The sequence below is a fragment of the Silene latifolia genome, chromosome 5, assembly GCF_048544455.1.
Source record: "Silene latifolia isolate original U9 population chromosome 5, ASM4854445v1, whole genome shotgun sequence".
NCBI lineage: Eukaryota > Viridiplantae > Streptophyta > Magnoliopsida > Caryophyllales > Caryophyllaceae > Silene > Silene latifolia.
Window position 1 is genome coordinate 4,659,748 of NC_133530.1, and position 23,265 is coordinate 4,683,012.

At 37.0% G+C, this 23,265-nt stretch overlaps 2 protein-coding genes across 2 annotated transcripts; both read right to left on the reverse strand.

Moving 5' to 3' along the window:
* Positions 1–7,370: 7,370 nt before the first annotated feature.
* Positions 7,371–10,640, reverse strand: LOC141654703 (protein ACCELERATED CELL DEATH 6-like). Its single transcript, XM_074461824.1, has 5 exons — positions 9,898–10,640; positions 8,926–9,534; positions 8,226–8,734; positions 7,738–8,127; positions 7,371–7,418 (listed from the first exon to the last, which is right to left on the reverse strand). The coding sequence occupies exons 1-5, from the start codon at positions 10,532–10,534 to the stop codon at positions 7,371–7,373; spliced, it is 2,193 nt and encodes a 730-aa protein (XP_074317925.1). The 5' UTR covers positions 10,535–10,640.
* A 3,481-nt stretch (positions 10,641–14,121) lies between these two features.
* LOC141654704 (protein ACCELERATED CELL DEATH 6-like) lies at positions 14,122–16,440 on the reverse strand. Its single transcript, XM_074461825.1, has 3 exons — positions 16,110–16,440; positions 15,457–15,983; positions 14,122–14,712 (listed from the first exon to the last, which is right to left on the reverse strand). The coding sequence occupies exons 1-3, from the start codon at positions 16,438–16,440 to the stop codon at positions 14,122–14,124; spliced, it is 1,449 nt and encodes a 482-aa protein (XP_074317926.1).
* Positions 16,441–23,265: the final 6,825 nt, after the last annotated feature.

Here is a 23,265-nt window from a genome sequence, read left to right on the forward strand (position 1 = left end):
TGAACTTCAACCCCCCCCCCCCCCCCCGGAGATCTCACCCTGGTTTTTATATACTACACTCCGCCATTGCGGGCTATTTTATGATATAATTGTAAATACAAAAGTACTCCCTCCTATTCTCTAACGAGTAATAGGTAAGATAAGGGATTCAACTATGAGTCTTTTTACAGATAAGGGACTCAACTTTTAAATAGTACAGTTAAGGGACTCAAAGGTTAAAACTAACGGAATGCCCACATTCATTGACAAAAAACGTTTACAGTCAGTTACATAATTGCCAAATAAATCCTTCCTGTCCTAAATATATGTTTCCTTAGAGACAAAACGTATACAATACAAAATCAAGCCCGAGTTAATATAAGTTTTAATAAATGAAATTAGTAAACATCTATGAACAATCAAGCTTAAAAAAAAACGAAATTGACTAATAATCATACTTCATCCATAGTTTTGGCTTACTGCTAAAACTATGGTTAACCCTTACAAATTTAATACATGGATTTTTGTATATTTGATTATAAAGCACATATAATTATTGTTAAATAAAAAAGATTGTTACTTAAGAAGAGAGAAATTTAAAGAAATCCCCATCCTGACAACTCCATATAAAATAAGGGATTCATGTAAAGAACAATTGAAATAGATTAATATCATAAGAGAAAACTTAAATTGAACAATTAATTAGGAGAAATTAGTATCACTTACTTAGCTGATTCGCCAGAAAAGATTAATCTTTTCTATGATTTGTTTCAATTTTTTGGATGCCCTGATTTTTGAGTTTGGAGAAGATTGAGTGGGACCAGAGGGTTTTGTGTAGAATATCAGTTTAGGTTTGATCTAAGTTCTAGAATTAAATTAATTTTTTTTCTTTTTTTAATGCACTTGCAGAGTTGCAGCATTTAGTCACATTGGCGCCAATTTTTTTGTGGGCATACCATGGATTACACATTATAAGATAACGGCGTTATAACAAGTCCTCTAACTGTACTATTTGAAAGTTGAGTCCCTTATGTGTAAAAAATCCATAGTTGAATCCCTTATCTTACCTATTACTCATTCTCTAACATCTTCCATATTTCTTAAAACAACAAATTCACTAAAATCTTTCACTTTCCTTATTTATCTATAATTTGTTGTTCTTATAACTTTTGAACCCCACATTTTCTCTCTTACTTTCATTTTTTCCATTTTCCTAACATATTTCACTCCTCTTAAAAACACCCCAAAAAACAATGTAGAAGAAAATAAAGAATAGGAGGGAGTAATATACTCCCTATAACTTAAACAAATATAAATAAAGAAACCAAAAATGGAAACATTTAAAGCTATTTTTATGGAAGAAAGGGTAAAGGTGGTTGCCTATCTCAATTTCCCATGAAAATAGCTTTAATTATTTCCATTTTAGGGTTTCTTAACATACATGTGTCTAGTGGGCACATGATAGTAAAACCCTGTTTAAAATTGTATAGTTAGGCATTTAAGGTATTTCTAGAGCATGTTATAGAGTTTAGGGGTATCTTGTGTGTTTCTGAAAACCCAAAGATATATCATAAATTCGAATAAACACAGGGGTGCATCATAGAAACATCCTATTTTTTTTAGGGCCCGTCTCATTATAGACGGCCACTATTCGTCTATAATTATAGACGGATAGTGGCCCTCTCACAAAATTAAAGTGGGAGGGCAAGTGAGGATATCCGTTTCCCACCCACTTACACGGCCTACTTTCATTTGTGTGAGGGACACTATCCGTCTTCATAATAAATATTTTCCTAGTGGCAATATATTCTTTTAATAAAAACCCGTCCAACTCCTGTTCCACTTTGGATAACTTGGAATCCCAAGCTTCATTGAGAAATTTAAATTCAAAATTGAATTCAAGATGATCACTAAACATCTTTATTGAATTGGATATGAAATTGAATATAAATATTTAAATGAGTAAAATTGAAACCATAAAAATGGAATCATCAATTTCACAATTCTAAACACCAACTAAAGTCTATTTCAATTCCTTTTCACCCCCAAAAAAGAAAGAAATAGTAGTACAAATGCAATCAAAGTCAAAGTTAAGTTGTATATTTCGTAATTACTCCATCCGTTCCGGTCATTTATCTACTTTTGATTTTGGCACAAAGACTAAGAAGAGGATATGAGACCATTTATGGGTGATGCTATTGAATGACAAATGAACAATAATTGATATAGATAACTAAATTACCCTTCAAAAATATTCACAATACGGAAATGTAAACAAATTAATGAAACAACCATAAATGAAATTGACAAATAAATGATCGGACAGGGGAGTAATACATTTCCTAACCACAAATTTTCATTTGTGACGGATTATATTGTCACAAGCTTATGACGGGTCAGATAAAACCCACTTGGGGAGATAAAGACAAGTCATTCGTGATTTTTTAGGCACTCTTACTTTTGTCTTATCTACCCAACTGGATAATACTTGACCCGTCACAAGGGACACTTATCCCATACTAACATATACACGTAATAAAGAGCAATGATATGAGTGATATATAATGGATAGCAAAGAAGAAAGGAGGCCTTGCACCTTAATGACGATAAACCTAAAAATTAAATATATAAAGTTTCGAAAATATTGAGATTACCTGAAGAACATCTTCAGTGAGGATTGAAATATCCATGGCACTATGGCAGTCATATGAAAGTGAGTAAGAGATTTATTCAGGAAGAGAAGAAACGGAGATTTTCGAATTCCAAGTAATTCCTTGTTTCGTTTGTAAATAGGCAAGGATTGTCTTAAAAGGCTAGGTATAAGCGGTTCATATACTTGAGTCAGTCACCAAGTCTCCCTTGTCATTAGACCTGTTAAACGGGTTGAGTTGCTCGGGTCCCGGATCGAGTTAAATGGGTCAGGTTAGGATATAGGCCGGGTCGAATACATGTCATACGGGTTACGGGTCGGGTTAGATTCAGAATACGGATCAAGAAATAATTTTAACGTCTTTTTATTTTAATTAAAAAATATTTTTTTAAAAAAAGGTAAAACATATTTAAAACTAATATTTTAGTCACATTCAACGTTTTATTTAATAAACACTCCCTCCTACTCTTGATAACCTTTTATATGAGTGACACATGATTTAAGGGTTTGATTAAAATAAGCATAAAGTATTATTTTGGGTTGAGGTAATTGGAGAGAGGAATGTATTCTGGGGTATTGTTGTGGGATGAAATGATTAAAATACGTATAAAGTATGGTTATTGTGTGGTATTGTTGTGTGGTGAGATGATTAAAATAAGTATAAAACTTTAGCAAAAAAAGGGGGAATGTTATTTAGAATAAAAGAGAGTATTTTATTACTCGTATTAAATATTATAAAAGTGATTTAAAATTGACTTTTTAGTTGGGTTTATAATTTTAAGTAATAAAAACATAATTTTTTAACTATTTTTTCAAATATAAAATATAAATATTAATGTTTTAATAAAATTTATGATTTACTTTTGACGCAACGGGTCGACACGTTTGGGTCGGGTCTCGACCCTAAAATAACGACTCATGTCGGGTTCGGATCAAACGGGATCGCGGGTCAAAAATAACGGGTTTGCAACCCTAAAAAAACGAGTCGGGCGGGTCGGGGTTTCGGGTCGGGTCGAGTTTTGACAGGTCTACTTGTGATAGAGCTGGCAAAACGGCTCGCCAGGCTGGGTTTGGGTCGGATCAATTCGGGTCGGGTCAGTTCGGGTCTCTCATATTATCCGGTTATTTCGGGTTGGTTCGGGTCATTTGGGTTTCGGATATATGGTCGGGTCATTTTTTGGGTCAAGCGGGTCGAGTTATTTCCGGTTCGGGTCATTTTCGGGTCAACGATTAAGACAGAAAAAAGTACGTTAAGTGTTATTACCTATTTTTACTTCAGATTTGATAATTAATTCTTTATTTCTAACATTAATAATATTAATTGTGCTCTTAAATTAGCCATTTTAAGTCTATTTTGTTCAATTAGAGTTCTATTTTGTCGGGTCGTTCTCGAGTCGGGTGGTTTCGGATCTGGTGAGTTCCGAGTCAACAAAGTTCGGGTCGGATCGGTTCGGGTTTCGGGTCAAAGCCGAGGGTTGCAGTTTGGGTCAATCTCGAGTCTAGGGTCAGCCTTTTCGGGTCGTGTCAATCGGGTCGGGTTGGCTTTGCCAGGTCTGCTTGTGACAGACATATATGTCTGTTTTGTTTTATCTATCCACATAGATAGTACTTAACCCGCGACACGCTTGCGATGGATATGGCAGTTACAAATGTGAATTTGTTTCCGTCCCATGTCACTTCCACCCCTTTCAAACACCATGAAAATTACTCTTTAGCTGCAAGTACAAATCGTCTAATAGTCACTGCTTTTCGTTTCTTAGGGCTTGTTTGGATTGAGGGTAATAGGAGGGGAATGAATAGGGGAGTAATATGTGAGGTGTATTTCCCATGTTTGGTATGCGGGTAATTATTCATCTTCTGGAATTATTACCCTTGTGCAGAGATAATACATTACCCACCATCCGCCCTGGGTAATGATTAAGGGAGTAAAACATCTACTCAGTAATCATTACTCTTATGTCAAACATATCACCAAGAAACTCATTACCTCACTAATTAATTCCCCAGTAATTATCGCTCAATAAAACTTACCCCCTTAATAATTCCATGGATTCCAAACAAACCCTTAATTGTAATAATAATAATAATAAAAAGTTTGCAATACCGGTATGGATTAGCACAGTTTGGATGAATGACAAATTAAGCCAATTTTTTCATATCACAAGTACTCCGTAATAAATACAATGTAAAAGGTACGTTGAATTAGTTGAGCGTTAAAGATTGTTAAGTAATAAGTACTCCTAATTTAGTATGTGGTCCTTGTTATTTGGACAAAGGAGTACTTTTATGTTTGATTATGTAAATGATAGAAACGGGTGAAGGAATAGTAGAGCACATTATTGAGGGAAATGTTTGGTGCAAGTAGAATTAGATCTGGCAAACAATTGGTCTCCCTTGTGACGGGTTACCATTTGTGGCGGATATTTTATGAGTTAAAATGGTAATAAAATGGGTTAGTGGAAAATGGGACCACATAAATAGTGTTTTAGAGAGAGAAAAAATGGGTACTTTGTGAGGTAAAATGGTATCCGTCACTCAAAAGTGACGGATATATGCAGTCAAAAACAAGAATTTGTGTCTGGCAAAATGGGGTGAAGGAATAGTAGAGCACATTATTGAGGGAAATGTTTGGTGCAAGTAGAATTAGATCTGGCAAAATGGGTCAAACTCGAGTAACCCGATCTGATAAGGCTAACTTGAGATCCAAACTTGCTTAACCTGAATATGACTCAAAATTCGAATTACCCCGATCCGTCCCGGACCCGACCCAAACCCTGTCTGATCCAATGTTGACCCGTCCGAGATGACCCGATCTAAAAAGACCTGACTCGTAATTGACCAAATCCAAATTGACTTAAAGTGACCTAAAAAGAGCCGAAATGACAAGTTTCATTTGTTACCACCATCCCTAATAAATACTCCCTCTGATTCCGACCAAAGGTAACATAAGAGAAAATGGAGTATTTAAGAAAAAGGTGGGCCATGTAACTGGGGTTAATTGTGGGTTGGTGGTGGGTAATGTAATGACATTTTGTATAAATATCAAATGAGTATAACGATAAATTAGTAATGTTGTGGGCTAAATAAGGAATTTACCTTTTAGTTTGCATCGATTCTTATGCATGAGAACACAATCTAGGTGATCAATCTAAATTGATAAAACACAAATCAAAGAGTTCACACATCTATCCAATACTTTTATTACTTGGGTTAAAGTTGTCTATATCAACATTAACCTAACTCATACCCTACATAGACAAATCATTTAAAGTGACGGCCATTGGTTTGGATATAAAATGACGAGTTAACCAAGTTGTTCCGGGCGTAATTCCGGAACAGGATTATGACCACTTAAGCTTGTAGAATGACGTCGTTTTGCTTGTCTCTTCCTTTCGCTCTCTCCTATAAAAATGAACAAACTGAGGGCTCGGTTTGGTACCGAGCGTACTCACTCCGACGCTCAAGTCAATAAACTTAAAGAGATAAGTTGTGTGTTAACTTGGCAAAGTATATTGTAGAGAGATAAGGGAGTTTTATACCAGATTAAGATGTTTTCTGATAGTTTTCGATCCTTTTCTCAATGAGAGAAGTGAAGTATTTATAGGCTTTCACCTTTTGTCAAATAGTGGCCAAGTGGCCAAGTGGCTAGCAGGTGAAAAGACTATCTTACCCTCGGCCGAGGGACCCATGTCGGGCCGGCAGGCCTGGTTGACTCCATGCCGAGAGGACTGGATGTGAGTACGCGGATATGCCTCTCGGCCGGCTAGTTGCCGAGACCGAGACCCAAGTGACAGGCCGACATCCCGTGTCGGTTATGCTGTCTAATACGTTGACTTGCTGTCTTTTGGCTTTGACCTTGCTTAATATGTTGACTCGGTCAGCGGGTGCAGAATATGCCCCATCACAAGTGTCTACTCTAAACTAGAGATTTGCAACGTATGCGTTATTATAATACGATTATAAACGAGTGAGAAAAGTAGAACCGGAGTTCAATAATTTAAATTCTACGACGCCACCGCCTTCTTGAAGATATGACACCTCTAAGTTTAAACAAGATTTTTCATGGAAAAAACAAAATGACAATTGATCTAGGGGCGCGGATAATGATGTTTTTGTAGCTCACTGTAGTGATTGTGGTTCCTTGTTGAAATTACTCCAACTACAACTTGACAGAATTCCTACGGTATATACTACAAATAAGTGAGACAAAGATAATTCAATGAAAGTATTATGAAACTTTTATGACTAATCTTGCCATTTTTATCGTTGTCAAGACGACTATGACCTTATTTGATAAACGATATATAAATAGTCTTTTTAGCGTGTTGAAGACTCAAACACATGATTACATGAAGTTTCATAGTACTTCTTATGGATAGCCGTTGTAAGTAACAAGCAATATTTACAACAATATATTGAAAATGATTACATGAAGTTCATTATAATTCAAAGCCATAGTGGCGGAAACACTCAAACACCATAAAAACCGGTTCATCACTTACAGTTACAACCAAGGAAATTTAAATGAAATGATTATTTATACAAGTTGGAATGTAGATACCCAATCACAAATTTTCGACTTATTCCGACTTTGTCCATCTCATGTCATACACACAACAAACAGAAAATTAAACCTAACTCAAATCTCAACCCCAACCGACCACCCCCTCCTCCATGAATCCAGTGAATGGGAGGGAGTAACAAGGATTCGTTTTGTAGACACAATTACAAGTACAGTAATCTACTTGTTTGTCTTCTCTTCGTCTTTCGCAATTATGATCTCCATTTCCTGTCAAAAGAGTAATTAATTAATTATGATTTCCAATATCTTCCAAAGATTATGGCATAACACAATGTATAAATCTATGTAATAAGTGATCTAATGACTAGGATTACCGAAGAAGAGAAGAGATTGAAAATCATACTTAAGAATGGGCTAAATGAGTTACCTCTTGGTTCGCCGGTGTTCGATATTGCTTTTCTCGACTTGTAGCAGGAATTAATTTGGAAATCACCCAATGTAAAATGGACTTATTTACCGCGATTCCAATGAATGAACACATGACGAAGATAACTATGGTTGCCCATAAGGAACTGTGATGTATTACCGTGTAGATGCCAGTCATAAAAGCTAACAAGGTTGCATATAAGGACTGCATTAGTATGAACATACTACGGTCGACCAATAATCGAGCCACGTCAGGTTCAGAATCCATAACCATAGACCATATCAAGCAAAAGAGGACTAATATGGAAGTACACATTGCATATACATCAGCCAGTAAAAATACTAAGAAAGCTCCTTTCTTTGCGAGAACTGCTTCCCCGGTATTACTGTTGATGCCACCAGGAAGAGTAAATCCTGCCGCGAATGTAATTGTTGCTAACAGCGCTGCAACAACTGAGAGGGTGTTTCTCATTTGGTCCAAATTGGTCCGTTGGTTAATAAATGATGTATTCAGGTTTGGATTCAAATTAATTTGCTTGCACATTTTGTCCTACAAGTTGTATCAAACATTGTCATTTTCCTTTGAATAATATTTTATATTTTTTTTCATGAAAAAGTAAACATAGAAATTAAGTTGTTTAAACATACCCAATCTTCATTTTCCTCGCAAAGCGTGGCGAGTAAATTCATGGCAGTTATGCCATCATTGTCTTTGATTGTCCGGTGGACTTCATCGTCAAGTAGAAGTGCCTTAGCCAAATCTATATCCTTTCTCTCGAGTGCACGGTGCAAAGCAGTAGCACCGTCATGATCAGTTATATTCTTAAGCTCTGCAACCGACGGATTATTGAGGAAATTAACGTATTCTTTAACAGTGGGTAGTTTGATGTGATGAAGAGGAGTGTCATTTTTTTGTCGACAAGCCTTTTGTAGGTCCTGACAATTGTCAACGAACGCAAGAACGGCAAAGGTCTCTTCTCGTTTACAAGCTTCAAGCCAATCAAATTCTTCTTTTTTTATACGAGAAGGGTTGTTGAGCAATTTTACTAGCCAATGAGCGTTTGATTTCTTGGCATAGTCTAATGCCGTCTTTCCCGAATCATCTCGCAAATTGATGATCCACCAGTATTTTTCTAGCAACCTTCGACCAGTTTCCTCTGCATTCATGATGTGTTTATCTTAATCCGAAGAATTTACTCAATCCACGAAAACAATCACCCAATTCTAAACGAAACATCAATAGTTCAATACCGATGAACCATTTTTATACACAACCTAATGTATTTATCTGCAATAAAAATCGCTCTTTTAGGTTATTAGTTTTCATTCTAAAGTTACGTAATTGTACCTGGACATGAGGATAAACCATGAAGCACAGTAGTTCCATCATTGCGCCGAAGCATTTGGAAACGAGGCTCCTCAATTTTCATGATTGCATCCACAACTTGAGCACAACCTGAAGTGGCAGCAAGAAAGAAGGGACTTTCACCACTGTTGTTGTGAATCTTACACAAAGTTGGATCAATTGAAAGGATCTCTAGTGCAAGTTGTTCATGTTTTGACGTTTTATCCAAGGCGATATGTAATGGCGTGTTTCCATGACGGTTCTGTAATCTCCAAGGAGGGCATTCTACAGCAACTAACTCTTGGATTTCACCCTCACCTGCACTCACTTGTTGCTGTTGATAACCACGTATAATGATTTGTGCTAGTTCTGAATCCTTCTTCCCCGCAGCTATGTGCAATGGTGTGTTCTGAATCTCATTTTCTTTAACGAAAACCATACGTTTAAAGATTTTGGCTCTTGCTTCACCAACATTATTGCCGCCTTCTAAAAGTAGCTTACATGGCCTTGCTTCCCCATCCTCTGCCCATCTATGGAGTATTGTGAATCCTTCGTCATCGATCTTGTCCAACCAATCGGGATATTTCTCGAACAGCAACCTCAATACAACATCTATTTTTCACATTCTTCATTTAGTTAGACAGGCAGAGACACACAAACATGATTCACTTACTTATTAAATAAGTGATCCATAATCCAGAATTCATTCAAAATTAAAAGTTGACATACATTTCAAGACTAAATTTTTCAAAAAAAGTTTGATCAGATTGGATTTGGATATAAGTGGATCAATAATGGTTTTGTTTCAAGTTTTTCAACAATGTAGTTCGATATAGGTTCTTAAACAGTGGATCGTGAATGAGGTAGGATCTGATATTTTTGCTACGGATCGATTCAGTTTCGGCCTTAATAATTTACCGATAGCTACTTTAGCTAGTACCTACAACCAGTTGAGTATGAGGAAAGAGTAATGACCTGAGCAACCGGCGGCACAAGTAAAAGGCGTCAAGAAATATCCTAAGGCGAAAATAGAAGATGAAGATAAGGAAGACATCAAGATGCGCTCAGCAACTTGACTGCACCCATTCTTGAGTGCATAGTATAGCGGAGTGTTACCGTCACTATCAACAATGGTGCAGCTCTCGAACTCAGTATCCATAGACAGTATCTCACTCGCACATTCCTCATTCTGACATTTCAAAGCCAAGTGCAACGGCGTCCTCTTGTTTAGATTCACCGCCAACCACGGCTTGACGAGACCATCTTCATCCTCGTACGACAATGAAAATGATGCATACATTTGTTTCATAAGCACGACTATGCCTTTGCTATTCCACTTACAAGCAGCTGTGTGGAGCGGGCTGCAGTTCCAATTGCCATCCAGTTGGAAAAGAAGCCGTTTTTGTATGTCTTTGGGTAGTAAAGTCATGGCTTCCCTGATAAACTCTTCTTTCTCGTTCCATGCGGCCAAGTGGAAGATGTTCCCAGTAATCGAGTAGCCGTCGCCTCTCGGAGATTGAGCGAGGAAGTACTCCAAAGGTTGTTTGGAAAATGCTTCTTTCAGGAATTCGACATCTCCGCTTATTGCTGCTTTCTTCAACGCCGGATCCATTTTGCAGTAACTGTTTTTTCTTAGTGTTTGTTTTTTCAATTCTTTTGCTTAACTCTCCAAATAAAGCTACACGTACCATTCATTTATGAATACTGTCAAGGCTTCACCTGTGACTGTGGCCTTAATTAAGAAGAAAAACAACACTCTTTTTCCTTTTTTATGTTACGATAAACTGTCAAGGACAAAATTGTAATTCACACGCTACTAATTTAAGTTTGTTTCTAACCCCACAAAAAAAAAAAAAAAAAAAAAAATCTTTTTTTAAAAAAATCTAACAAAAATATTTGTAGTCGTTATCCAAGTCTTTTTTTGCCAAAAATTGGTTCACGATAAGTTTCTCGGTCACTCAGCGACTTTGGTGTTTAGTCGTAGGACTTGAACCTATTTTTTACTTCTAATTTGTTTCAGTCCGGTAGTAAGTATAAATCGTCTAAAAGTCACTACTTTTTGTTTCTTAATCGTAATAATAAAAACATTAGTTTGCGATTCGTTTATGTAGATCGAGTATGGATTAGATCAGTTCGAATGTATGACAAATTAAGCCAAATTTTACACAAATTCTAATAACACTGTAAAATGCACAGTGAAGTAGTTGGGGTTTAAAGATTGTTCCTTGTTAGTATGTGGTCCTTATTATTTTGGACGAAGAAGTGTGTATTTTGTTGACAATGTCAACTAACATCAAATGATAGAAACGTATGAAGGAATAGTAGAACCAACAGCTCATTGTGGAAAATGATTGCTGCAATTATAGTCTTCTAGCGGCTGTTCACACACAAAGACTTTGGCTGTAAATTCTTTCCTTAAATGATTTCTTAACATGTGTTTATTGGGCAAATGATAGAAAAACCCCAAAAAGAAACACCCATTTTCAAACGAAACATGAACACCGGTTAACAATTTGGATCAATTGAGAGGATCTCTAGTGCAAGTTCTTCATGTTTTCCTAATGCATACAAGGCGCAATGTAATGGTGTATTCCCGAACTTTTTTCTTAAATGGGGTTTAAATATAAAATATTTACAAAAATGGGGTTCATTTCAAACTATTTCCAAGGAATGGGTCCACGTCATCACAAAGAACGGATTTTTAAATTTTTTTAATAAAACTCAACATCTCGCTGTCTCACACAGCGAGTAGTGATCAATGGCTTCGCTCCCTAACATGCTTGCTTCATCCTCTTCATTCTCCTTGCTTCTTCCACCAATTCACGAAGTACAACCACCATTATCTTCCTCTCACTCCCCTTATCAAATACACGCGTTTGTTTGAGTTATTACCTTCGTAGTTTGCAGATTAAATAACCCGCAACATTGCCGCTCGCAAAACTATTTCTGTGTTTTCGGTTTCGAGGCTGGGTATGTTAAGTTAATAAACAAAGTAAAATTTGCTACGGTTCACTTTTGGCTACGGTTCACAACCGTAGCCTTTTCTTCCCCACTTAAAGCTACCTCCTGATTTGTTACGTTTGTACAACCGTAGCCTTAGGTCCATTTTAACCGTGGCCGTATGTCATTTTTGTACTAGTGTTCGTCCTCCGTGGAACCCAAGCCCCAGCTAAAAAGCGTACCCAAGCCACTATTCATGTAGAAGAGGGTCAATCCAGTCGAGAACCCGTAGTTCCTTCGGTGGAAGAACATCCATCGGTAATCTTTTCTGAGTTTAAACAACGGAATGCTTTTGTGACTTTGATGAGTCGACCTATGAGACCGGCCCTTCGTGTGAATCCTGACATTTTGGAGACCTTGGGGGTTAAGAGAGACATAGAGCATATCTTTGAGATTTTAGGGATGCAGGGTCTTTACCACCTTAGCTTCGCAAGAAGTCTTACCCACACCTGACCTTGGAGTTTTTGAGTTCTTTTGTGTATGATGAGAAGGGGGAAATCGTGTCCTTCCGCCTTATGAATGAGGATCATGAACTGACCTTGGATGAGTTTACCGTTCACCTTGGCCTAGAGACGGAGAAGAAAAGGTATATTAAGGATGTAGCGAAGAATAGTGGGGCACCCCTTTACCTACCTTATGTGACTGGCCGACCCGCTCCCAGTGCTAGTGCTATATTGATCAATGATGTTCAATACGTCACCCTCCGCATGTTTCTTAGGATGATGACTTGCCTTTTGTTTTCGAGAGATGATGTGAGCAAGCTGAATTCCCACGAGGTTATGTTGTTAATGTCGTACCTTAACATTTACCGGAGAGAACCTTTTTACTACAGTGCACCGGGGGTTGTGTGCTCTAGTTTGGACCTTATGGCACGGTCGTCGAACCGTCTCATCTCTTGTGGGGCTATAGCGACCCGTCTAGCTCAGAGACTGACTGACTTTGAGGCTCCACCAGCATCGGGTACTGAGTTGTTTGAGTCCGTCCCTACGATGGATGAGAGGTATTGGCGTCATAATATGTGGCTTAGGATTTTGGATGATGGGTCGTATGCGTGGAGAGTGAGGGGATCTAAGTAGATGGTACTTCCCGTCCCGGAGCACCTACCCGTGGTTGACCATTTGCCAGAGTTTGACACAGGGAGTGGTGAGCCTAGGCCCGCTATTCAGACTTACAAAACACAAAAAGAATGACTTTAACTAGGGTTAAGACTTAAAAAGAAGAAGAAAAATTGTTTGCTTACCGTAAGAATCGAACTCACTTAAGAAGAAGAAGAAAAATTTGTTTGCTTACCGTAAGAATCGAACTCGGGGCTCCTAATAAGAAGGGGCTCCTAATAAGAAGAAAAACAAGCCCCCAAAGTTCAATCAACCACTGGCCTCAATGGCCTTCATGATATTTAGCAACGTCAGTTTTTAGATATTCCAAATTTATTTGTCAGAGTAGATTTTGGGCCCCAAAACAATTTGGGCCCATGTTCTTAGAACCTTCTGAACGTGCTAATGGACATGTCTGGATCTTAATCAAAGGTAACATTCAATTTTTGATGGTCAAACTTTAAAAACTTTAATCAAGAATATCGTCCAAATTTGTTATGAAAAAGTCTTTCATAAAATTTTATTTTATGAGATTTTACTACCTAAAAGTAAGTTTTACCTTTGATCTGAATCGAAGGAAAAAGTCGCTATACTATCAAATACGGCATAGACTTATCCGCTATAAATAACTTGACCTCGAATTATCATTTGATATTTTGAACATTAAAAAAACATTCGAATTATAGAATTCCAAACAACTATGGAATGATATGTCTCACGCCAAGTATTGATAAAATATAATCCAAACCAAATATAATGTTGCTGTACACAGTATGGTACGTAAATAGTCTCTTATTTTTCACCTTAATTTAAACAAAAAAACTCAATCATTAAGTAACGCTTGTATGATTCCCAGTACTACCAGAGTAATAAGGATAAATCAAGAGTATGATCATATCTTCTCTAGCGTCAATTTACTCTCTTTTCTCGGCGTTATCTTCTTCTGCTGTAAATGCACCAGCTTTTCCCTGAAAGTGGCAATTCAATTAAAACAAGTACTCGTAGAAGAGAAAAATCAAACATAAAACATACTCCCGCTTGTATGATTCCCAGTACTACCAAAGTAACCGTGGCCAACAAAAAAAGTTATGTCACCTCAAGAAACTTATGCTATCAGAAAGTTAAAATATATGTTTCGGCAGTATTTTCTTACCTCTTCGAGCAAACGCATTTGATCTAGCTTTTCTCTATATGCAGCAGGTACTAACATGGCAATCACCTTATGCAAAATGGTCCTATTTGCCGTGATTCCAATGATTGAACACATGACGAAGATCACAATGGCTGCCCACAAGGAAGTGTGTTCTATTACAACATAGATGCCAGTCATAAACACTAACAAGGTGGCATATAAAGACTGCATTAGTATGAATACACTTCGGTCGACCAATAAGCAAGCCATGTCAGGTTCAGAAACCATAGACCATACCAAGCAGAACAGGACCAACATGGAAGTACACATAGCATATGCATCCGCAAGTAAAAATACTAAGAAAGCTGCTTTCTTTCCAAGAAGGGCTTGTCCATTGTCACTGTTAATCCCGCCAGGTAGAGTGAATCCTGCTGCAAATGTTATTGTCGCTAAAAGTGCTGCAATAACAGAGAGAGTGGTTCTCATTTGCTCCATATTCGTCCCAGGAAGAATATATGTTGTTCTTAGGTATGGATTCACTTTGATTTCTTTGCACATTTTCTCCTACAAGTAGTTGTTTCAAATTCAACGATCATAGATAAATTGAGATAAGACATCATTACTTTCGTGCAAATAATACAGTATATATCATGGAGTAATAAGTGTAAAATTGAATGCTTTTGCACGATCACGTTTTGGTGTTATAAGGTTATATGATAAAACAATTGGGATTTCGGTTCCTGTTTCAATCTAAAACAATTGGAGTATTATTATTTATTTATTTTTTTCTGAATTTTAACTTGACCCGTCACAATGAGAATTTATGAAATTAGTTTGAAACAAGCCCCAAAACTCAATTATTTTGTCAAATAAGCTTATAACACCAAAAAAAATTCTTTTTTTAATGTTAAAAAAAGTATGTTGTGTTATGAGCCAAGTATATGGTGATTCTACAATTGCACATAACATAAGGTGACAAGGAGCTTCACAAGAGAGTCTCCGACGTGAAACCACTTAAAATGCTTACATACGGAGTATGTAAGTTTGATGTTAGGGTGCAAACTTATGTCCCACATCGGTAAAATAAAGATGAAATTTCATCTTAAGTGTCTACAAAATATATAATAGTACGAGGCCTTTTGGGAAGGAGCCCAAGAGTAAATCCGTGAGGGCTTGGCCCAAAGCGGACAATATCGTACTATTATGGACAGTAGACACAATGCAGCAGAGGCCCAACGCGGCATATTCAGGCTCCCGCACAACATTTGACACCATCCTTTTTAAGTTAATAGAGTTAGTTAAACATACCCAATCCTTATTAACTTTACAAAGCTTGGCAAGCAAGTCCATGGAGGTAGTACCAGCATGGTTTCTGATCATCCGCTTTACCCTATCATCAATGAGAAGTGCCTTAGCAAAATTAATATCTTGTCTCTGTAATGCACGATGCAACGGTGTTGCACCATCATGATCTGTTGTATTCTTAAGCTCTGCAATGGACGGAATTTGAAGGAAATTAATGTAATCTTTGTAAGTGGCTAGTTTTGCGTGGTGCAGAGGAGTATCATTTTTTATGAAAAAAGGCCTTAGGTCGTCGCAGTTACGAGCAAAGGTAATAACAGCGTCATTTTCTTCTCTGTTCCATGCTTCAATCCAATCAAAGCCTTGTTTTTGTATAAGCGATGGGTTTGTCAATAAATTTAGTAGCCAAGGAGCATTTTCTTGTTTGGCATAGTCAAGGGCTGTATTTCCTTGAACATCTTGCAGGTCGATGATCCACCAGAATTTCTCAAGCAACATTCGGACGGTTTTCTCTGCATTCAAGATAAATGTATCTTAACTAAATGAATTAAATCAAAAAATGAAAAGAAACACTCGTTTATAATCTTAAACGAAACATGAAGGCAGACTGACATTTTCAAATAATAATTCTTGTCCAATATAAAATTGAAAATATGTACCCGAGCAAGAGGATAAACTATGAAGCACAGTACTTCCATCATTGCGACGAAGCATGTTAAAATGCGGCTCCTCAATTTTTATAATCCTATGCACAGCTTCATCACAGCCGGACCTGACAGCAAGAAACAAGGGACTTTCACCCCTATTGTTGCAAATGGTACACAAGAGAGGAGAGGTTGACAAAATCTGTAGTGCAAGTTTTTGGGTTGACGTAGAATGCAAGGCCAAATGCAATGGTGTATTTCCATCATCGTCGAAACAACCACCATATTTTTCCCACAGCAACCTCACTATATTACCTGTTTTTACAAACATTAGAAGCTTAGACATCTAGTGAATCCAACATTTTTTATGCTTATCAAACGCCAGCTGAAGGAACTACACTTTTACTAAATAAGAAAGTTATTAATAATTTAAGGAACTTGCTAAATCCATCACACACTATTACTAAATCCTACACAAAATCTACACTTTTTCCGACTTTGCCCCTCCTATTTTATACACACAAATGACCCTTAAAAGAGAGAAGAAGAGCGCTGTCGACTGCTTCAAATTCATGGTGTCAGGGACGCCGCTTTAAAGCACGAACGACGTATCCAATTTGACTAGAAATGAAAACTGGATCATTATTTTACTGATGCAATCTACGTCACACAACCAATTTTAGGAGACACACAAGTATTAGTGTATTACACAACTGACGCAAGTATATCTCGACGACGACATGCCTTGACGCCGCCACTATCTTATATCCCCACAAATTTATCTTCAATCTTTTTTTATAAAAAGTTTTTTTTATTTAAAGAATTTTACGATAAAAATTCTTTGACATTTTATGATAAGAAGTTGCGGTTAAAAATAGAGTATGTTATTAGTAAAAAATCTCCCTTACTGAGTGATGGGGCATATTCTGCACCCGCTGACCAAGTCAACATATTGACCAAGGTCAGAGCTAAAAGACAACAAGTCAAAAGAAAACGGCATAACCGACAAAGTCTGTCGGCCTGTCACTTGGGTCTCGGCTCGGCAACTAGCCGGCCGAGAGGCATATCCGTGTACTCGCATCCAGTCCCCTCGGCATGGAGTCAACCAGGCCTACCGGCCTGTCATGGGTCCCTCGGCCGAGGGTAAGACAGTCTTTCCACCTGCTACGCCACTTGGCCACTACGTGACAAAAGGTGAAAGTCTATAAATACCCCACATCTCTCATTGAGAAATAAACTGGAAAATCTGGTATAAAACTCCCTTATCTCTCTACAATATACTTTGCCAAGTTAAACATACAACTTATCTCTCTAAGTTTACTGACTTGAGCGTCGGAGTGAGTACGCTCGGCCCCAAGCCGAGCCCTCAGTTTTTCATCCTTACAGGAAAGAGTGAAAGGAAGAGACAAGCAACGACATCATTCTACAAGCTCAAGTGGTCACAATCTTGCTCCGGAATTACACCCGGAACAGTATATAATTTACACATGTATACAACAATCAATTAACCTAAACGCGCTAATTACCAAACACTTCTACTAAATCTGGTAATTGTAATATACTAGTCAAACATGTCAATCAAATCTGTCATTTGTAATCTGCTTGACCATTCTGCTTCTACTAAATTTAATCTGCTGAGTATCAAAGATGACCTAATTCTGCTAATTATAATATGTTGGTCAAATCTTCTACGGAGTAATAAAATATATCATCTATAGTTTGCTTTTACAAGTGAAATTAATCTACTAATTACTAAATAGGGTCTAACTATACTATCCTCGCTCTAGTTGGGTTTTTACTTTTGTCATCCTACTTAACACACTTAAGGGTCATATATCCAAGCTAAAGTATAACGTAAATTTCTTCTATATCTCTTAATTATACTCATTTTCCTTTATTCATAGGTTTACTTTGAAGGGACCGCGGTACATCACATGTAGCAGCGGAAGACAGAAACGCGGTCCTCCCGAGACCTATTGCATTTAAAAACTTGTAAAAACTGGGAAGAGACACATACTTTATGTGTAGACAATAAATTGGTCTAACCCCGAAAATACGGAGTCTCTAGTGTATCCACACCGGTAGATAGACTAACGTTCTCAACCCTTGAGACGACCTCGGAATAATATAGAGAAACTTTTTCTCACTTTTATTGTAAGTATGAGAGAAGACGGGATCGGAACTCTTTCCGATTGTCCTTGCGTGTCTCTAAATGGCAACGGCTTCTTGCTATTTATAGTGTAAGAATGCTTGGTCATTAAGTTTCTTCACATGAAAAACTTTGCTAAGCAATCAACAATGAAAAGCCACGTAGCAAAGCTTTGATAAACATTGATTCAATCATATTTATCCAAAAGGACGTGTAAATCAGCTTAATGCCAATCTGATTCGTTTCGATCCGTCTCTCATACAAACGTCTTTCCGATATTAACTATATTTCCGTGTTAGCGGACAATATAAAAATATGTCGTCGAGATTATTTAATTAATTATCTCATAATAAATTAAATAACCGTAAACGTTAAATATCACACCGTAAGTGTGTGACCACATAGGTTCATCGCTAAACCGGTAATATATAATCTCATTAACTATTAATCGAGGTTGACGTCTAACAACACTCCCTGACGGCCGGATAGCGTGAATACCAATATTCACTGTACTCGAACCTGGTAAAGGATACTGTATTTATTTCCCTCCATCGTTCCAACTTCGGATCGTCTTAGGGTATGGTTTGACTGTCAAACCCCACGAGACGACCACTATGTTACATGTCGATCACTATTGGTCGGGAATGACTTTAAGAAACTCCTTTCTTAAATCATTCGTCTACCCTGGCCAAGGTTTTGATATGACCAATAAGATTAATGACAACATAGAGTTCAAACTCATTACCTTGAGCTGACGGATTCCATCTTGACTCACCACTAATTACATAGGTACTTAATTATACCCAATGACCATTCAACTAGCATTTTTACACACTAGGTGTCCGGTATCTAAGTACAATAAGTAGTCTATTAACTACAATGATGATCTCACGTCAAAGGATAAAATATACAATTACTCCTTAAGAGAATTTCCACATTGACAGTGCATTGGTAATAATAACCATTTGGGAAATCTCATTGTTGATCACGTTCAATAATCATATCTCCATATGCATTATTTATATTATAACTTAATGAATGAGATCCATTAATACTCATCCTATGAGTAATGTTATCAATATATTGGTCTATCCGGATGATCATAGTCCCGTTCTGATGATCCAACAACCAAGAACACTTTTATACTAAACTCTATAATACTCGACTCTCATTATCATAATCTCCATTATGATGTCAAATATACCAGTTTAATCAAGGACTTATCATCGTATTAATACCTTAATAAGATAATAAGAAAAAGCCATCTAATTATTAATCTCCATTAATAATTACACTGTATGAAATTTGTTTAAAAACGTTTCATAACGATTGCTCTGGGCATAGTTCCAACAATCTCCCACTTGACCTAGAGGCAATCGGTCATGAACCTTGATCCTTGATCCCACTTGCGCTTGTCAAACTCCTTTGATAAAAGCGCCTTAGTGAAAGGATCTGCATCATTTCTTTCCCTTATGCCTGATGAATTTGAACATCTCCATGCTCGAACATTTCACTCATCAGGTGAAATTTCCGAAGAGCATGTTTAGATCGTTGGTAGGCCCTTGGCTCTTTAGCCTGTGCAATAACTCCTTATTGACACACAATAGAGGAACACCTTCCTCCACTGAAGGAACAACACCAAGTTCAATTAAGAACTTTCTTATCCAAACGGCTTCCTTAGCAGCATCACATACGGCTAAGTACTTTACTTCGGTTACTGAGTCAGCTACTTTAGCTTTTATGGAATTCTTCCAACTCACTGCTCACCATTTAAGGTGAAAACATAGCTAGAGATAGACTTGCTATCATCCTTATCCGATGCAAAACTAGCATCAGTACAACTAAACACTTTTAGCTTACAATCTCCAAAAATGAGGAATTGGTCCTTAGTCCTTCTCAAGTACTCAAGGATGGGTTTCACCACATTTCAATGTTCCTCACCCAGATAGCTTGATGCCTACTCGCTACTCCTAGCGGGTAAGCCACATCAGGCCTCGTACAACATCACATATGAGTGTACAAAGATTGGGAGAGCCCAAGCAGCTTCCTGAATCTATCTCCATAGATTCTTATTCCAAGAATATAAGCCGCTTCTCCCATATATCCTTTATGGAGAACTGTTTAGATAGCGAAATCTTTCTCTCTTGCATGGCTAGCACATCATTTCCTATTAGCAATATGTCAGCCACATATAGCACTAAGAAAATTACTGTACTCCCACTAGCCTTCTTTGAGAAATCTTAGTCGGAAAGAAAACAATCCATAAGAACATAATCATACATCATCATGATATGGACTTCTTCATAATGATATATAAGAATTTTAAAACATGCATGAGCCCCCTGGTTGTCAGGTCGCTTCTCATCATAATTAAAATTCATCTGATTTTATCTTATAAAATCATTTCAGGCTCTACACTACATAGTCCCCTGGTTGTCAGGTCGTACCTATCAGTGTAGCTGAGTTTATCCACTCTAGTGACAGAAAATTAATAAATGTCATACCCTCTGGGTTGTCCAGACTAAAAGTACAAGATTAGTTAACTTTTCTTCACCCCCGTATCATATACAATAGACAATATTATTATATCTCCGAACTACAAGCCCCCTGGTTGTCAGGTCGTTTCTTGTAAACGAAAATAAAATAATTTTATTGTCTACCTGAGTGGCAACCTTTGACAAAATATCTCATATTTTATCAATTAAAAACTCAATAATCTTTAACTGGTCAAGTTTTAATGTCACTCAAACAATTTGAATAACAGAAGTGCTTATATCAAATATTAGCACTAACAATTATATCTAATATAACTGTCGTACACAGTTATCGCATAACCGTAGTACTTCATGTTTTATGTGTCATTTAAACAATTTAATAACACACTTGGCTATATCTAATATAACCCAACTGATAAGATTGACCCTTATATCCCATACAAGAGTCGGCTCCTATCACCATATACTTTGCATGCTAAATAACAATCATAAGCTTTAAAACAGCTTACCCACTCATATGTTACTCAAACATTACAATGACATTATATTACCAATAAATGATCAAAACGTAATGCTTAAAACAATGATTAGCACTAAAGTGGAAATGCCTTTTATATCCACATAATAGACCAAAGCTAATTACGCATGCATGTAATAGTTTTGTTACTCAACGAATTGCGAGAACTATTCTCGCGAGATCCGAATTTACAAAAAGTAAATGCAAAATTGGCTCTGATACCAATTGAAGGGACCGCGGTACATCACATGTAGCAGCGGAAGACAGAAACGCGGTCCTCCTGAGACCTATTGCATTTAAAAACTTGTAAAAACTGGGAAGAGACACATACTTTATGTGTAGACAATAAATTGGTCTAACCCCGAAAATACGGAGTCTCTAGTGTATCCACACCGGTAGATAGACTAACGTTCTCAACCCTTGAGACGACCTCGGAATAATATAGAGAAAATACTTTTTCTCACTTTTATTGTAAGTATGAGAGTAGACGGGATCGGAACTCTTTCCGATTGTCCTTGCGTGTCTCTAAATGGCAACGGCTTCTTGCTATTTATAGTGTAAGAATGCTTGGTCATTAAGTTTCTTCACATGAAAAACTTTGCTAAGCAATCAACAATGAAAAGCCACGTAGCAAAGCTTTGATAAACATTGATTCAATCATGTTTATCCAAAAGGACGTGTAAATCAGCTTAATGCCAATCTGATTCGTTTCGATCCGTCTCTCATACAAACGTCTTTCCGATATTAACTATATTTTCGTGTTAGCGGACAATATAAAAATATGTCGTCGAGATTATTTAATTAATTATCTCATAATAAATTAAATAACCGTAAACGTTAAATATCACACCGTAAGTGTGTGACCACATAGGTTCATCGCTAAACCGGTAATAATTAATCTCATTAACTATTAATCGAGGTTGGCGTCTAACAACACTCCCCGGCGGCCGGATAGCGTGAATACCAATATTCACTTTACTCGAACCTGGTAAAGGATACTGTATTTATTTCCCTCCATCGTTCCAACTCCGGATCGTCCTAGGGTATGGTTTGACTGTCAAACCCCACCAGACGACCACTATGTTACATGTCGATCACTATTGGTCGGGAATGACTTTAAGAAACTCCTTTCTTAAATCATTCGTCTACCCTGGCCAAGGTTTTGATATGACCAATAAGATTAATGACAACATAGAGTTCAAACTCATTACCTTGAGTGATTTGATTCCATCTTGACTCACCACTAATTACATAGGTACTTAATTATACCCAATGACCATTCAACTAGCATTTTTACACACTAGGTGTCCGGTATCTAAGTACAATAAGTAGTCTATTAACTACAATGATGATCTCAGGTCAAAGGATAAAATATACAATTACTCCTTAAGAGAATTTCCACATTGACAGTGCATTGGTAATAATAACCATTTGGGAAATCTCATTGTTGATCACGTTCAATAATCATATCTCCATATGCATTATTTATATTATAACTTAATGAATGAGATCCATTAATACTCATCCTATGAGTAATGTTATCAATATATTGGTCTATCCGGATGATCATAGTCCCGTTCTGATGATCCAACAACCAAGAACACTTTTAGACTAAACTCTATAATACTCGACTCTCATTATCATAATCTCCATTAATAATTACACTGTATGAAATTTGTTCAAAAATGTTTCATAACGATTGCTCTGGGGCATAGTTCCAACATACTTGACCGTGGTCTAACATTTAAAAATAATTTTTCATTCATAACCCATTTTAAGACGAGTATAATTGTTTTAATCTTAAGACGGGGTGAGTAGTATAAATAAGACAAAAGTAACGGTGGCTTAACTGGTATACGTGATCTGCAGACTATCACGTACACTCGACGGTTTACCCAGTGCACACCAAAGGTAGCTGCTGCGGGTTCCCTCGTCCCAAAAAAAAAAAAAAAAAAAAAAAAAAAAAAAAAAAAAAAAAAAAAAAAAAAAGGAATAGTAGTGACCTGTGCA